The sequence below is a fragment of the Coregonus lavaretus genome (assembly GCF_964263955.1).
Source record: "Coregonus lavaretus genome assembly, contig: HAP1_SCAFFOLD_294, whole genome shotgun sequence".
Classification (NCBI taxonomy): domain Eukaryota; kingdom Metazoa; phylum Chordata; class Actinopteri; order Salmoniformes; family Salmonidae; genus Coregonus; species Coregonus lavaretus.
In genome coordinates this window covers 341634-360594 of record NW_028165697.1, presented here as the reverse complement: position 1 = coordinate 360594, position 18961 = coordinate 341634, and the positions used below count along the sequence as shown (strand labels likewise).

The window sequence follows — 18961 nt, the reverse complement described above, 5'->3', positions numbered from 1 at the left end:
CCAAAAAACAATACACTTTGCGTGCGCTCGCAATAATACACTGCGCGCCCAAAACAATAGATCACTGCCTTTACACGCAATAATAGTCGCCATAGTCAAGAGTGAAATCTTGTGTTATAATTTAATGCTAGCCTGCTATGGCAAACGAGGCCAATAGTAAACTGCGCGGATGCAACTGCACACTGCGCGCAGGCAAAAGCACAATGTGCGCGCAAAAGTACACTGCCGGCCCTTTATGCGCAATAATAGTCGCTGAAGTCAAGAGTGAAATCTTGTGTTATAATTTAATGCTAGCCTGCTATGGCAAACGAGGCCAATAGTACACTGCGCGGATGCAACTGCACACTGCGCGCAGGCAAAAGCACAATGTGCGCGCAAAAGTACACTCCCGGCCCTTTATGCGCAATAATAGTCGCTGAAGTCAAGAGTGAAATCTTATGTTCTAATCTAATGCCAGCCTGCTATGGCGAACGATGCCAATAATCCACTGCGCGCAGGCATTAGGACACTGCCGCGCGATAATATTCGCCAAAGTCAAGAGTAAAATCTTTTGTTCTAATCACCACATGTTCAGTAATGGCATTTCCCCCCTTTATTCAAATTACAACCTCTCACTTTCAGTTATTTGAAATGAAATAATCTCTCAAATATCACTATATCTAAAACAAGCCATAGAAAGTTGGTTGCAATTTCAATTAAATCATCCAGAAACGACAGAACAAACTCAAATACACTAATAGGAGAAAATATATATTTATTGATATTGTATGTTGTATAGCCTTACTTGTTGGTATCTCAGACGACCAGAACCTTAATAATAATCACCATACTTACTTCACATAGCACGGACATATAGTAGACTACTGACACTCACTCCTATGGAATGGGTATGGGGACTGGACACGCCGGGACCCAGACCCTACTGTTGTCGATCACACATATTAATGTCGTGTTCAGGGTGCTATCAGAGTTATCGGAAATACCTAGTTCCGACTGGGAAGTTTCACTTGAATGACCCTCCAAGTAGGAATTACAAGTGAGAAATAGTGAAAATGTTGTTGCCAATCTTATTGGTTTAAGAATTGTTCCGACTTCAAAACCACTTGAACACAATCATGTGGGAGTTACAACTTCCCATTTTCCACGAGAATGTGAAGTTGGCATAATACAGCATTCAAGTGCTAGTCGGTACTAGGAAACGGACATTTCTGACTTGCTAACTGGTTGAACGCGTTACAATAGCCTAAGTATATAATATGATTGACATAACCACAATAGAAAGGCCTCGGAAGTGCCATAAGTGAAAGCCGACATATTTCATTATTTTTACATTAACCTCTTTAACATGTATTAAATGAATAATTAAGAAAATTGTGTAATTTAGACTCTACGAAATATGAAATGCATTATGAAGAAAATCGTGTACTGTTGCCTACACGGAAAAGGGGGCTTTCTGACCAAAAGTGCACCAGTGTCCCAAAGTATTAATCGAAATCAAGCATAGAAAACAGCATTAGCATTAATAAAACAATTTTTCCCACGAATTAAGTTGCACGTAAATGTGTGTATTTTCTCACAAATGATGTTCAGAAAATCTCAAACAGTACATAGGCATACAACTACAATGTTTGAAACATTATTAAATAAAGACAACATTTCTGTATATTCATAACGTTTAATTAGCCATTATAAAGAAAATAAAGAAAAATAGGCTATCCGTTTATGGTTGTTGTGTGTTAAATTGCTGTCTTTTCGCACGAATTAAGTAGCACATAAATTCGTGTCTTTTCACACAGAAACGCACGAAATCTGATGAAATACATTATGCTACCTTTGGTTTTCTCGAGCACGGTTATATGTCAGACATTTAAACGGCGACGGATAGCGGAAAGCAAACCCCGTATTGAGTCAATACTGTCATCGATTGGTAAACATAATCCTTAACGTAAATATCCCAGGTTCGTACACAACGATTTTCCTTACATGTTGACTTTGCGCGCAGCCTTGGCGACGAGCTGCATCCTGTAGGCTTTGCCACGGGTGGATTTGGGAGCGGTTTGCTTGGTTCTGGCCATGGCGCTAGCTTCATTCTTAGACAGTCGGAGTATAGCCTCGAAATGCCCATGTGAAATGTATAAAGCCGGCAGTGGCATCTGCTGATTGGACACCATCTCCCCACCACCCCGATTGGCCCGTTACGGAGGCCTCCTCTGTCGGCTATCGGAAGGGATGCTTTGCTTCTCTTTTTTTTTGACCGCGCACCCAAAACAGTACACTGCGCACCCAAAACAATACACTGCGCGCCCATAAAACACACTGTACGCCAAAAAACAATACACTTTGCGTGCGCCCGCAATAATACACTGCGCGCCCAAAACAATAGATCACTGCTGGCCTTTACACGCAATAATAGTCGCCATAGTCAAGAGTGAAATCTTGTGTTATAATTTAATGCTAGCCTGCTATGGCAAAGGAGGCCAATAGTACACTGCGCGGATGCAACTGCACACTGCGCGCAGGCAAAAGCACAATGTGCGCGCAAAAGTACACTGCCGGCCCTTTATGCGCAATAATAGTCGCTGAAGTCAAGAGTGAAATCTTGTGTTATAATTTAATGCTAGCCTGCTATGGCAAACGAGGCCAATAGTACACTGCGCGGATGCAACTGCACACTGCGCGCAGGCAAAGCACAATGTGCGCGCCAAAGTACACTGCCGGCCCTTTATGCGCAATAATAGTCGCTGAAGTCAAGAGTGGAATCTTATGTTCTAATCTAATGCCAGCCTGCTATGGCGAACGATGCCAATAGTCCACTGCGCGCAGGCATTAGGACACTGCCGCGCGATAATATTCGCCAAAGTCAAGAGTAAAATCTTTTGTTCTAATCACCACATGTTCAGTAATGGCATTTCCCCCCTTTATTCAAATTACAACCTCTCACTTTCAGTTATTTGAAATGAAATAATCTCTCAAATATCACTATATCTAAAACAAGCCATAGAAAGTTGGTTGCAATTTCAATTAAATCATCCAGAAACGACAGAACAAACTCAAATACACTAATAGGAGAAAATATATATTTATTGATATTGTATGTTGTATAGCCTTACTTGTTGGTATCTCAGACGACCAGAACCTTAATAATAATCACCATACTTACTTCACATAGCACGGACATATAGTAGACTACTGACACTCACTCCTATGGAATGGGTATGGGGACTGGACACGCCGGGACCCAGACCCTACTGTTGTCGATCACACATATTAATGTCGTGTTCAGGGTGCTATCAGAGTTATCGGAAATACCTAGTTCCGACTGGGAAGTTTCACTTGAATGACCCTCCAAGTAGGAATTACAAGTGAGAAATAGTGAAAATGTTGTTGCCAATCTTATTGGTTTAAGAATTGTTCCGACTTCAAAACCACTTGAACACAATCATGTGGGAGTTACAACTTCCCATTTTCCACGAGAATGTGAAGTTGGCATAATACAGCATTCAAGTGCTAGTCGGTACTAGGAAACGGACATTTCTGACTTGCTAACTGGTTGAACGCGTTACAATAGCCTAAGTATATAATATATGATTGACATAACCACAATAGAAAGGCCTTGGAAGTGCCATAAGTGAAAGCCGACATATTTCATTATTTTTACATTAACCTCTTTAACATGTATTAAATGAATAATGAAGAAAATTGTGTAATTTAGACTCTACGAAATATGAAATGCATTATGAAGAAAATCGTGTACTGTTGCCTACACGGAAAAGGGGCCTTTCTGACCAAAAGTGCACCAGTATCCCAAAGTATTAATCGAAATCAAGCATAGAAAACAGCGTTAACATTAATAAGGGTGGCAGGTAGGTTAGTGGGTAAGAGCGTTGTGCCAGTAACCGAAAGGTCGCTGGTTCTAGTCCCCGGGCCAACTAGGTGAAAAATCTGTCGATGTGCCCTTAAGCAAGGCACTTAATCCTAAATGCTGCTGTACGTCGCTCTGGATAAGAGCATCTGCTAAATGACTAAAATGTAATAAAACAATTTTTCCCACGTAAATGTGTGTATTTTCTCACAAATTATGTTCAGAAAATCTCAAACAGTACATAGGCATACAACTACAATGTTTGAAACATTATTAAATAAAGACAACATTTCTGTATATTCACAACTATAATAAAGAAAAATAGGCTATCCGTTTATGGTTGTTGTGTGTAGCTTACTGGTTAAATTGGTGTCTTTTCGCACGAATTAAGTAGCACATAAATTCGTGTCTTTTCACACAGAAACGCACGAAATCTGCTGAAATACATTACGCTACCTGTGGCTTTCTCGAGCACGGTTATATGTCAGACATTTGAACGGCTACGGATAGCGGAAAGCAAACCCCGTATTGAGTCAATACTGTCATCTATTGGTAAACATAATCATTAACGTAAATATCCCAGGTTATTACACAACGATTTTCCTTGCATGTTTTGCTAGGTCCTGCAGGACATCACCCCCTTCATCTTCCTGGAATAAAAAAATCACACACAAACACAGACATTCTTTCAATGATGGGAACACATTTTACATGAACATTTAAATCAAGATGGATTACGAGATGCCCAGGCTGATGCGCAAAGGCAACTATGCCGAGCGTGTGGGCGCTGTCGCACCAGTCTACCTGGCTGCCGTGCTCGAGTGCCTGACTGCTGAGATCCTGGAGTTGGCCGGAGACATTGCCCGTGCAAACAAGAAGCCTCACATTACACTGATTAACTCTATAGTATTATCCCAGTTTACGGTCTTGCCTACACCTAGCGAACAGTTTTTTAATTGATATGAAAAATAAATATTCCATTTGATTTGGAACAGCAAGCCAGACAAAATTAAACGGGCCTATTTATAAAATGAATATCAATAGAGAGGACAGAATTGATTAAATATTTTAAGCTTGGACCTACCACTAAAAGCTTCAGTCATACAAAAGTTATACTTAAATCCGAACTGGTTCTCTAGAAATGTGTAAGACTGTCTCACCACGTTCAATAAATGGCATTTCCCCCCTTTATTCAGATTACAACCTCTCACTTTCAGTTATTTGAAATGAAATCAATTCTCAAATATCACTATATCTAAAACAAGCCATATAAAGTTGGATGCAATTTCAATTTAATCATCCAGAAACGACAGAACAAACTCAAATACACTAATAGAAAAATACATATGTCTTGATATTGTATAGCCTACTTGTTGGTATCTCAGACGACCAGAACCTTAATAATAATCACCATACTTACTTCACAAACAATAATTATACTAGCTGCCTGCACATAGCACACACTGTAAACCCTAATAAGTTCACATAACTCAAAAATTATTTTGTAACAGATTACACAAAAATATTTTAGTGATGTTTTTAAATGTTTTAAGTTTACATAAAATAAAAATTATATTTACAGTTGCCTTAAATTATCTCAATGTTATATTATAAATATTGATATTCCTCAACTTATAATTATGGATTAATTCACTTAAAATTTTCAATATTTTTCAACTCATATAATGTGGGAAATACACTCAAAATTTTCAATATTTTTCAACTCATATAATGTGGGAAATACACTCAAAATTTTCAATATTTTTCAACTCATATAATGTGGGAAATACACTCAAAACTTTCAATATTCTTCAACTCATAAATGTGGGAAATACACTCAAAATATTAAATATTCTTCAACTCATAATGTGTGAAATACACTCAAAATTTTCAATATTCTTCAACTCATAATGTGGGAAATGCAATCAAAATTAATTCTAAACTGAAATACTGATGTCGGTCCATTACACAATTATAATCAGCGAATAATGTTAGAAAACATGAAAGTGACACCACAGTGACAATTTAACTTTTTTTTTATTCAACACAATGTGCTTTTAAAAAGGCACGAATCAAAAGGAGCTCAGTCAAAACAAAGTGCTTGTCATAAATTAAAACAAAAAAGGAAATGACTCCATAAAAACAAAATGTGTTTTAAAGTACATTAAGTGTTAATAGTTCCATATTCTGATAGTGGTCATTGCTACAGAGGGTAGATTCAGTATTTTCGGTCTCCATATCACATTATTCAGTAAACATTATGATAAAAACTCACAAAGGCTTCATGTTAAAATTCAATAAGATTCTAATTATAATCCATCCTCAACAGCAATAACAACTATTAGAATGTGGAGCCATTTAAAACGTTTTGGCACTTACTGTACCTTGAAGGCTGCAACTAACTTTTTTTAAATAAAACATTCAAATAAAAGTACTGGTTTCTACTGTGCCGTACTTCAACTGGCAACATCAAGGTAAGCATTAGGTCACACAACATTAAACATGTATAGTGCATGAATTCAACAGTCGTTTCCCACAACTACAGTGCAAAAACTTGGGCTTGGCAATACGTCAATGTTGTGATATTTATCTATTAACAATCAATGTATTAAATCTGAGGTAGTAGAGGCAAACAGTGTAACATATTAAACATGAGGTAGAAGAGGCAAATTATTACATTTGTAAAGAGGGAAAAAAAACAAAAAACATCCTCAATACTCAGCTCAACAAATAGTCAATTCTGAGTGATTCACTCATTGAACAAATCATTCTTCAGTGTCAGTAGACGCCCTTTCAGTGGTTTGTTGTCCTCAAGACACATCACAACTTTTTGGATAAATGTGAATGTAAGCTCGAGATTCTTTGGGTACTGTAGGTCTAGTGCATAGACATACCCAAAGAGCAGGATAAATGAGTCAGCCAGGTTTGTGGGACCACTCACAAGTATTTCATCTTCCACGACAATACAGATGCTCTCAGGGCTGAAGAGGGCCGCATCAGTAGTATCATCAGTGACAACTGTCAGGAGAGCCACCGGAGTGTCAGTGAGGTCTGGACCATCTGCTGACTATAAAACACAAATAATACAAAAATGAGTTCAGCCCCTCAAGGATACAAATCATGCTAATGATGTCTAGACATTACGGTCACTTTGCACTTAGACTGCAGCTAAGCTACATGTTTAAACTATTTTCTTTACACATGCTTATTATTTTATGTTAGTTTCACACCTACCTGTAAGCATACTTTTTGTTTAGTGGAATTCTTTATACTTACCTTTTCATTTATGTAATTTCTACATGTCAGTTTGCAGAATAACAACTCAAGGAAACTTCATAAACAGGTTCTGGGGGCTATTCCAGAAAGGAGGTTCAACAAACTGAGCCTAACCCTGAACTCAGAGTTGACTTACCCTGTGAAGTGAAACTGAGTTTTCAGTTACAGAACAGCTGATCTGAGTTAGGTAAGTTGACTCAGAGTACGTTAACTCGGAGTTGAGCTTGTGCCTGACGACTAGTAAAAAGCCATCATCAATGGAGCTCCGATACGGTTATTCACCATGGCAACGGGAGAAAACAGGAAGCAGACATTTTCTGGCTGCGGCTGTTATATAAATCACTGACAGAGTTTCAGATGCAGTCGTCTTTTCATTTTGAAATTATCACTTTATTTTATATTAGCCTTTAAGGAAGTGGTTGAATGTTGTTCAATGTTTTATTTTAGGCTATTTTGTTTTATTTAAATCGGCTGAAAATGAAATATAAAAACATTTTATCTCATACTCAATGCGGCGACAAACTAGAAACACGGACTTTGAAATTACGTTGTTGGAAAAAATACAATTGGCTATACTGATGGTTTTCACATAACCTGCTTTCTGGAATGCCCCTCTGGTTCTCCTAGAGTTCTTTGAGTGATGTCATGTTTAAGCTGACTGAATAGCTAAGCAAAGGGATTGATAGTGAGGCCAGTACACTTACATTACAGGTCCTGAAAAACTTGGAGGCATCTTCACGCAGGTACACAGGAAGTGCACGAAGGACGAGGGCCCGTCTCATATTTACATCACGTTGTTCCTACATGGACAAAAAATATCCATTACAATAATAATTACACAAATACAGAGCAAACTCTCAAAATCTAAGTGTTAAATAGCTCCATATTCTGATGGTGGTCATTGCTATAGATGGTAGATTCAGTATTTTGGGTCATCATTTCTTCAGTAAAACATTTTTCAAATTAATAACTTTCTATTGTAATTACTTTAATAACTCACAAAGTAAAAAAGTTAAAATTGTAAATCAAATTTTACGAAAACAGTAGTTATTTGGACTTCTTCAAATTGAAGCTGACAAAGTATCTTTTTAAGGTACCTCTTTCTGATAGAATACATCTTGTCAAGACGTATATCTCTGATGAGATGACAATGTTGCGTTCATGGCATAATCAATTAAATTGATGGTTGGGAGTAATTTCACCCTAGGGTCCTTTGCACCATGACCTCGAGCCAAACACCCCCCCAGAAGCTTTTTTCACCTGGGTCGAACATTGGGAGAGTTAGCGTAGAGTAGCGTTATCAGCTGAATAGCTTAGCGCAGGGGCTAATGGATCCGAAGCGTCTCTTAACATTACCCCACTAATAATGCCCGAAATGATACCAAACGTCTACAGTAGTACAAATAGGTTGCACTCATAAAACGATGGATTGTAAAGTTTGTAAGTACACCAGAAGTTTATGTAAATAACACTTGCCTGCTGGCTTCTGCTCTCTGCTGTTGTTGTTGCTGCTGTAAGACGAGTGCTTAGGGACGTCTACAAATTACAACACCGAAAAGAGATGCAACAAAAATATTTTTTTATTTAACTTATTTTTAAAGTAAGTGCTCTAGAATAACTAGCAGGAGACAAGTTATAATTGAGGTAAGTTTGGAGACATTACCTTATTTAATCATTAAATTAATAAATATTTGTTGCATCTCTTTTCGGTGTTGTAATTTGTAAACGGCCCTAAGCACTCTTACTGCCCGGTAGTAACAGCAGCAACAACAACAACAGAGAGCAGAAGCCAGCAGGCAAGTGTTATTTACATAAACTTCTGGTGTACTTACAAACTTTACAATCCATCGTTTTATGAGTGCATAACCTATTTGTACTACTGTAGACGTTTGGTATCATTTCGGGCATTATTAGTGGGGTAATGTTAAGAGACACTTCGGATCCATTAGCCCCTGCGCTAAGCTATTCAGCTGATAACGCTACTCTACCCTAACTCTCCCAATGTTCGACCCAGGTGAAAAAAGTTTCTGGGGGGGTGTTTGGCTCGAGGTCATGGTGCAAATGACCCTAGGGTGAAATTACTCCGAACCATCACTTTAACCTTGGGGCACAGTCGAGGCAATTCACACCATGGCTTCAAACAGTTGTTTGTTTCTGAATCATGCAAAGTTAAAAAATTCACCTGAAGCTCATAAATCCTCATGAGCTTGGCTAGCTCCTCCGCTATCTTGCCAGTCTTGGTGCCCTTGTCTCTGAACAAGGTGATGAGTTTAGGCGTGTGTCTGTCCAGCTCCTTGTAGAATTGATTGCGCAGGTTAACGTTGTTGATTCGGTGGAACTCTGCAAACACCTGTACATGGACAGAATTACACAGAAATGTACAAAGATGAATAAGGAACAGAATTGTGAATGTATTTTAAGAAGTTTTCAGTTGGCAGGTAGCAAAACAAAGGTCAATTCTATTAGGGATGAGTCAGAACCAAGGTCAAAATAGAAAGTTAATTGTCATTCTTTAATTTAAATCAGGCTGTATAATGTTATCTAAAAGGAAATTAAAATAATAAACCTCTGTATACTTTGTTTACTGTGAATGGCAAAAATATGTCACAGCTTGATGTGTCAACTTTTACATCTGCCATTTGCTTTTTGGTGAATCTTTTGAAAATGTAAATAGTCATTTAAATATAGAAAAATCAATCATGTTCAAAGTGGGCATGCTAAAGAGTCATGTTGATTAATTGCTCTCAACAGGGAGAACAGTAAAATAAAAGTTTTTTTTACCTGTGACTCCATAAGTAGGGCTGGCCATCTGTCCACGACGTCTCTCACCCGTGGAGCTACAAGAGCTCCAACGATTTCTTGGCGACGAAGGGCATAGGTTGTGTTCATGAGCTTGCCTATGACTAATTGGTTTCTCTCAGTCTTTTCGACTTCATGTATGATTTCTTCTCTCATTGTTTCCAGAGTGGCTGGGGTTTGATCCTTCGGTAGGTTGATGATGTAGTTGACCTCAGCTTTTCGAGCTTTCTTTATGTTTTGATGGGGGTGATCATTGTCAGGGTTGTTTCGGCTCCGCCTCCCTGTGTTGATGGCTACTTCTGCAACCCCAGCTTTGGCCAGATTGTTACGGTAAGACGCAACCTTGTACCCTATGTGACGTTTCCATCCCAACTCCCCGTCTTCACCAGCCGTCATTCTGAGACATGGATGAGCTCTAATCAAAGCTTGAGCAGCCATTGCCAATTCCTTTTCATGTGTGTATGGTTTAAAACTGTAGATCGTTTCTGCCATTTTTTAAAGGATTTCACTCTTCTGTGACCTCTTTAACTTCAGCAATTTTCCTGATTCTTCATAAACGCGATTTCCTTCTTCTAGTATATGCTCCATTTCATAACCAAAACCAGGAACAACAAAGTGATCAGGCCAACTCTTCTGGCGCTGTAACGCAGGTACATGTGGGAGAATGTCTGTGTCAGAAGATGCAGTAGATGCAGTAGATGAGGTGTCACCTTCAGGTCTGACGACTCTCAATGTGCCCTTCTCTGGTAACTCCTGAATGTCCACAAGAAGACAAAGATCACCATCAAAGTCCGGATCCTCATAGTGCAGGCTAAAGTCCCCATCCAGTCTCGGCTTGAACCTCTCTTGCATTATTTCTTTCAGCTCCTCCACTGACTTTGGTCGCTCAAGTAGAGTAAGTTTCAGGGCGGTGTCTCGTGCAACATACACACGCAGTACATGCTTCTGGGCAGCAGCCATCTTTTGATTCCTAAAAGACAAAAACATGTTAATTTTCATGGAGAGCGAAGGTGACACACACAACATATACATGTCCACATACCCACTGGTCCACAAAAACACTGGGACACCACTTGAACGATGGGATGTATGGAAAGCCAGCTGCTGTAGTGGGGCAGTTTATTCATGTATCCACTGGTCCGCACAGCTCCAAGAGAATGTTGCAGTTATCCGTTTACCTGGTTCAACAAATCTTCAGTGTAATAATATGAAACGTTTGGGTGTCAAGAGCAATCTTCCATCTATGTTGTAAGCGCAGAGAGGTGTTTTGTCATTTAGCTCTGATGGGGTGTGAACAGCCAGATTGTTTGGGAAAAGTTCGTAATGTGATGTGTGCTCTTGGCAAAGAAAGACAACACTACTGTTAACCAGGAGAACCTGTTCAATTCTACAGTAATTAGGCAGTCCTCCCTCTTGTCCCACGGACAAAAACATTCCTACATCATAATCAGTTCCATCAATGCAGACCTTTGATGTGCTGTAAATAACATTGCTTGCTGTTATTTGTTCAATGTATGTCTTGGCAACATTTGGAAGCATTGATACCAGTACAGAAGATACATTTGATGTCTGCTGGTGAGGTTTGAAGAATCCGGAGGCACTGAGATGGTATGCTACCATGTATTGATGCCTGTCTGCAAGTGTTTTTAACACATTTTTAAAGTTTTGTGTGTCGTGTACAACTCTCTTGAAAAAACGGTGTTTACCCTCAAACCTCATTGTCCACAAGTGTACAAGGGGCCCAAAACGGCGTACAAGGTCAGGATAGTGCTCAATGTAGTGATGCTTAGGACGGAGTTTGAAATCTTGAAAGGCTTCTTTCAGCATCTCTCTATGATCCTGTATCTTGGACTGTAAATACTGGATGGACTCCTCTGTGAATTCTGTGCACAGCGATAACTCTACTACCTCTTTTAAGTCCATTAGCACAGTCCATGCTCCATCCTCTTCAGGAACTGAAGTCCCAATAATCAAAGGGAGCAGTCTAAGCAATGTGGCATTTTCATGGCCGTTACCACCAATGCTTTTCTTTACAGCGAAGGTCTGTGGTATTTTATGAGGTTTGTCAAGCTTGTCTGTGTGCTGGTATGGAAACGATAGAATTCTCTCGTTCAAATATTCAAGGGTGAAGTATTTGCAACGGATCATCTCTCCGATACACAGGGCGAGCTCTACGGGCACAATGCCCTCAAAAAGATCGTGGAGGGCATCAGGTGGAAAGCCAGTGACCGTATGAAAATGCTCTAGATGCTGGCTCAGGACACAATCTGCCTGAACACCATTCTGACTCTGACTACCCCCATGCATTACAGCATGCACATCACTATTATGGCTGTCTTTTGTCCTAAGACTGAACTCGCCACTTGCAACTTCATGAGTCTGAAGTTTAGCTTGTGTCGCTGTGCAGAATCTGCAAAAATATTCTGCTCTAAAAGACTTTGAAAAGCCTGCCAAATCATGGGCTGCAAGATTGTCAGACACCACACACATGACTGTTCCTTGAACTACCTTACCAATAGACTCAATGAATACCCCATCTTGTTCAAGGGTACGAAGGTCTCTCAACAAAGGACCAAGTGCTTTTTCATAGCCAAATGTCTGTATGTCAGCCACTTTACATAAAGCTGCAAGCTGAATTACATGCAGGGCTGATCGGTATTTACTGGCAAGATCAGCAAGAGTCCAGTATACTGAACAGATTGTGTGTATTTTCCGTGATGTGCCAAGTGGATTGGCTATTTCCAAATCATCAATGTACAAAATGAGTGTTATCGTTAACTCATCTGAAGACAAGAATGTGTTCTCTTTGAAGTACAAGCCATCTTGGTGGCTTAAATAATGACTGTTTTGTGCCACTTTTGTTTCTTTAATTTTGTCCAGAATATCTGTATGAATGAAGATTTTTTGTATCATCTCCAGAATGGGAACATGCACTGCTGTGTGTCCTGGCTGTAGCAGATACTGTACAGGCTTTACCACAGGGTAATTATTTTCGATGAAGGTTTTCCTTCTCTTGGTTGAGGATAACTGCTTCCCCTTAGCTGTGGCACTGACAATAATATTACTGTCCATAACAGTACTGACAACATCATTTAGAAGTGTTTCACTGACAGTGATGTCATGACTCTGTAAGACCTCTCTAATATCTTGTTTGAGTATCGGTTGGGACAAGGAAAATATCTGAGTCAAATGTTCCACTATCTCCTGAGATGCCATGTCAGATACATGAAGAATAGATTGCATCTTTAGGAATAACGATGCCAAGTTATGCTTCAACTGGGCTCTTAAAGTGTCTGTGTCACACTGACCGTTCACCTCATCAAGATCAAATGTGTCCGCAGACCCTGCACTGTGACTTTCAGCGTGTTCCCCAAGACTTTCTGCTGCAACTACAACTGGGGCACTATCATTGTCTGCCAATACAACACATTCACCAAAGTCTGAATCACCACCATGTTTTCTACTTTTGTGTGCATTAAACGCTGAGTAGCTATTTGTTCTGTAATTACAATTCTTGAATGGGCATGCTACCATCTCATGACTTCGTAAATGACTTCTCAAATGACCCAATAGAATTTCCTCAGAAAAGGGCTGCTTGAAGTTACACAAAGGACATGTAAAAAAAACACATGCTCCTTCAGTTGCATCTACTCTACATAAATCATTATGACATCTTGACAGATGAGCTTTCATCGCTTCGAATGATGGAAAAGTACAAATGCAACTGTCATAGAGACATGGCAGGGGGGACACTCTTGAATATTGGCTATGCAGTACAGTATAGTGCCAAAATAATTGTCCCCGGGTATTTGAAGTTGCAGAACACAACTTGCACTTCCACTCCATTGGGCCAACTTCAGCCTGCAATTGAAATATTTTCGATTAAAGTCTAAACCATTTCAGCCCTGTTTTGCACTTTTGGCTATTCAAAAGTTGATTAAAAAAATAAATAAAACAATGCCAACCAGTTAACACATCAGTAATTTGATTAAATCTGTTCGGATGCAAAAAAAAATCTAAACATTGTGAATAACTCAAGGCGAAAATCTTTAAAAAAAAATTTTTTTATTAGTACACAATTTACAAAACTCACCTATTAGCACCTGTCTGATGGTGAAACGCTGGCTCTCTGTAGCACTCTTTGTAGTCCGATATCTGTACACAACATGCGCACAAAGATTATTTGTTAATGTTCAAAAACATTTTTAAAATAATAATGTGAATATATAGATTAAAAGTTTCCAAATCTATCAAAAACATTCATTGTACACTAATTATAGTAAAAATGAAAATGTTAAAAGATAAGCAAGTTAGTTATTAACAAGCAAAGCATCAAAGTTGTGTGCTTATAGATCTGCTATTTCTGTTGTTGTTCTTTGTATTTAACAAAGTATTAATAAAGGGTTCAAGTGATCAACTGTTGACCCCACAGTTGAGATAAAAACATTTAGAGAAATAGCAAAAGAATGACTGTGGAAACACATAAAATAAAACCAATTATTAGTAACACTATTTCATAATACATCCTACCTGAACTGTTAATGTTAAGCCCCTGAAAAAGGGGAGAAATAATCACGAGAGTGACGCAGTTATGTTTCCTCACTGAAAACTTTAGTATAATCCTTTTACAAAAATAGCACATTTTACAGAACAACAGATCTACAGGAACCAGAGTTTTGTAGGGTACAAAGCTTATTCAAGTCACAACAGCATAAACTGTAGTTCACTAAAACATATACAAATGTTTCAATATAACTGTCAAACACAAAGTAGCTTTAGCTCAGTAACCCATAACTACATTTATCAACCATGTCAACAAAGTATTCAAAACACATTATACAAATAACCCCAAATATATTATTAACAGCACACATGTTCATTCACAATTAACATAAAATGGCAGCTACTCTCAGTACCTGCAACCAAGCAGGTTTTACTCACACACGCACCTAATAACTCTCTTCAACTTAACTCTAACTTACTCAAGATGTTACTAACACATACCTTAAACTCTCTTGACATGTTAGCAAGTTATTACATTCAAATTAACTCGTTTTATATCAATAACGTACCTGAAAAAGGGGAGAAATAATCACGAGTGACGCAGTTATCTTTCCTCACTGAAAATTTTAGTATAATGAGAAAAAAGACCGCGATTTCCCCAGAAAGTTGGGTGGAGACCAGAGCAATCGATCTCAGGCTCATAGATTAAGAGCATTTAGTAGATCACAGATTAACACTTTTACCCTTAAATTAGGCACCACAAAATAAAGTAGTCAATATAACGTTTACACATTCCTCTTACAATATTTACCCTTTTACACTAGACGGATTTTAACACAATTATGAATTTTATCAATCTCTATGAACTAGTACTGAATGCATGATCTTTTTAACCTTAGATATTTTAAGATCCTTACATACCATGAACTTACTAATACTTTTTAGTGTATAACAGGCTATGAATATGTCATTTTACCTGTCACATTAAAAGGATTTCGAGATGATCTCACAACCACACACTTGAGCCTAGGAAGAAATACAAACACAGGCCTGGTTAGCATCATGATAACACACTCACATTATGTTGTTTAGCATTGTTCGTTTCACAATAGCACACACGTACACACAACTCGATAACGTAAAATATTTACTGTGTAAGGCAGACTCTTATTGAAATAAGTATACTCACAGTACGCACTTGCATTACCGGCGAACAGCGAAAACTCATGGACCTTCCTCCACCGTCAATGTCCCGGGCAAACATGCATTATGGGAAATGTAGTTAATCCAGGAAACCCGCTAATAACATTACACCGTTGTAAAATGGAGTAACGTAACGTATTTGTCACATATTTAACAACTTCTAAAGTTACAATTACTTGGATTTTTAAACTATTTACAACAAATATTCACTGTGCACATTGTACAAATGTATTCCCAGTTCCACATTTAAGACTATCGAAATTCAATTTAAACAAAAACAACATTAGAGTTACTTACCAAATCAGAGGTGATGATAAGATGGCGCTTAAGAAAACGAGGGCAATAAGACTAATGATAAAAACGGAGGTGGTGGTGGTTTCAAGCGGGCAGCATAAAAGTGCGCATTGCAAACAAATTAAAACAAATTAAACTGTGTTCCACATCCACACGGGCGGCCCAAACATCCCCGCATCTCGGCAAATTCAAGATGGCTGTCTCAGCTTTCCTGAGGGAGAGATGACCCACCCACCAGAACGTCATGACGTCGATAACGTCATGACACTACCTAAACTTTTTGAGCGTTCCACACAAATTACCTATAAAATATTGAGCCCTCTTCAATTAAAGTGGCATAAATCTCAACAGAGCTCAACACTTTATAGTTTGGTCAACTGCATAACGACATTTGACTGTTATGACCTTATTACTTATGAGCTAGTACAACTGTTTGGGAATACAGTGCAGACATATCACTGTAAACCCGAATAAGTAAGCAGAACTTTAAGAAAGTGAGGCAATCCGTTGCCACTGTTTTTTTGAGTTCATAAACTCAAACATTTGAGTATATCATTGCTTATATATTTGGAGTTCATGTTAAATGTAATTTTTAATTATAATTAAATGTACTGATTAAGCCAACTCAAACATTTTCAGTTTATGCTACTCAGAATATTTATTCATCTTTCTCATTGCAATATCTCAAGAGAACTTAATAATTTCAAGCATGAAAATGAAACATAAATATCCTGAGTTAACTTAACATTTATTCGTTTTTTCAATCAATCTTCTGATTACCCATAACTCAAAAGCATAGACTTGTTACAACTCAAAATCATTTACCACCAAACTTAAAATATTTGTGGCAACTGATTGCCTTAAAAATAATAAGTACTCTTGACTTAAAGGTCAAACAAAAAAACATCATCTATTCAGATGTTTAGTATAAACTTTTCTTGCCCAGTCTTTTAGCAAAAAAATATGAAATAAAAAAACATTAATAAAAAATAACAATTAACAAGTCTACTTCTGGGCATTTTGTTTATACTTTAAGATGAACTATGTAATAGTAGAACATATTCAAACTCAGAAAAGCAAAAATTACATTAAGAAAATATCATTATATCACAAATAGCTTATAAACTGTTAATACAACATTACCAGGAGGGCATCAGCAAGTCTTGGGTGGTGACCAAACATTTGTTTAGAAATATTATTTGCCCACACCTGTGCCTTTTAGCACAAAATGAAACAATCTATTTAATAATAATAGTAATATAACAATAATAGTAATACAAATAATTAAGAATTAAAAAGAGATTTAAATAAACAATTACAAAGCCACGCTTTTGGCCATCTGGTTGTAAACTTGCAGTGCAGCAATGTATAAACAAATTGCTTGTAAATTCTTCACAACTAAAACTGCTAAAATTTCAAAACGGTACATTAACATGTACAAAGGCAGTGTTTAGCCTTCCTTTGGCTATCTGGTTCAAATCTAGCAACTTCAGGGTGCACTGTATAGTTTTAGAAAATTAATTCAAACTCGAAAAGCAAAATTAACAATATTAATAAGACAATAAAAAGTATTTAACCATTTCCATAACTGAATAAACATCCCATCCTCAGAAGAAAATAAAGTCCCTATAACACTGTTTCCAACTAGAAAGGTGGCTACTTTAAAGTAAAGTAGCCTGAAACTTTGAGGACAGTTTATTTATTTATGAAAATGTATCAATGAAGAGCTTTCCTTTCTGATAAAAATGTACTTCCCAAAGCTATATAGTACACCTTTTAAAAACAAAATGCCATAGTGTATAAATATGGAGGATATATTTATTCATAATTCAAATTGAAAGTCCAAAGAGAAAAAGAAGCAAGATCAAATTAATAGTATTATTTTACTACGCTACTAGGAAAAATCATGCCATAATTAAATGTATGATGTAAAAGCTTAAAATGGAAATACTTCAATTAAAATCTAAAATATAATTGTTTTATTTTAGCCTTTCCCCTTTTATAATTTTCAATTCGACATTTTATCTTTTGAATTTTACGTTTTACATTTGACATTGACATTTTCAGATTCACCTTTTACATTTTGATTTAAGCTTTTCATTTAGAAGTGACAGGTGTCAATTTAAATGAGGAGGCATGACCCAACTGCTGGTGGGAGGGTCTGAAACGACTTCCAGCTGACAGTTGAAGCTTTGCATTTTAAATTTGACCTTTTAAATTTAATTATGGCATGATTTTTCCTAGTAGTGTAGTAAAATAATAATATTTTTAATTTGATCTCGCTTCGTTTTCCCTTTGGCCTTTCAATTTGAATTATGAATAAAAATATCCTCCATATATAAACACTTAATTCAATCCTGAATTTCAGTTTAACAACAATTAAATGTACATTAAAACGTACAAAGACACTGTGTACTTTGTGCCATTTGGCTGAAAACCCGTTGAGTAGAGCAGCAACTTTAACATAAACAGTTGAACAGTATTCAACATGGACCTGACATGACATATTCTCATTATGGACTATGCTCTAACAGAGTGAGCCATCAGAATCCACCACTCCTTTTTGGATCTTCAGTTACACATACAACATCAGCTCATTTTTAAGATTCTGCAGCTTGGGTGACAGTTTAGAGTCATCAAGACCAAGTAAGATTTTCTGTGTGAACTCAAAAGTGTTTGTCAGTCCCTTGGGATAGCTGAGATGTAGTGCATAAATCAGGCCGAACATTACCAGGAAGGCATCAGCAAGCCTGGGGAGATTGACAACCACATCACCCTCTAGGACGACAGAGACTCTCACTGGGTGGTAGTGAACTGGGCTTGTGGCATCATCATTGACTGTTGTAAGGAGGACCACTGATGCATCCCACAGGTCTGGCTCATCCATATCATCCTTTAAAAAATGAAAGGGAGAACATATACTAATCACATTTACTGAAACTATGGCAATTTTGATTACAGTTGGATGTAGGGGTGGAACAGTACATGTATTTGTATTGAACCGAAATGGTACGGGCGTCTCGG

The 18961-nt window shown here is 37.7% G+C and overlaps 1 protein-coding gene and 1 long non-coding RNA gene across 2 annotated transcripts; both read right to left on the bottom strand.

Annotated features, from left to right (window-relative positions):
* Positions 1-5880: 5880 nt before the first annotated feature.
* LOC311115576 lies at positions 5881-8678 on the bottom strand. Its single transcript, XR_014611287.1, has 2 exons — positions 7843-8678; positions 5881-6929 (listed from the first exon to the last, which is right to left on the bottom strand). It is a non-coding gene; the product is annotated as an uncharacterized lncRNA (long non-coding RNA).
* A 510-nt stretch (positions 8679-9188) lies between these two features.
* On the bottom strand, positions 9189-10621 carry LOC311115579 (uncharacterized protein; the record flags this gene model as incomplete). Its single annotated transcript, XM_084190737.1, has 3 exons — positions 9920-10621; positions 9321-9488; positions 9189-9239 (listed from the first exon to the last, which is right to left on the bottom strand). The coding sequence occupies exons 1-3, from the start codon at positions 10427-10429 to the stop codon at positions 9189-9191; spliced, it is 729 nt and encodes a 242-aa protein (XP_084046863.1). The 5' UTR covers positions 10430-10621.
* Positions 10622-18961: the final 8340 nt, after the last annotated feature.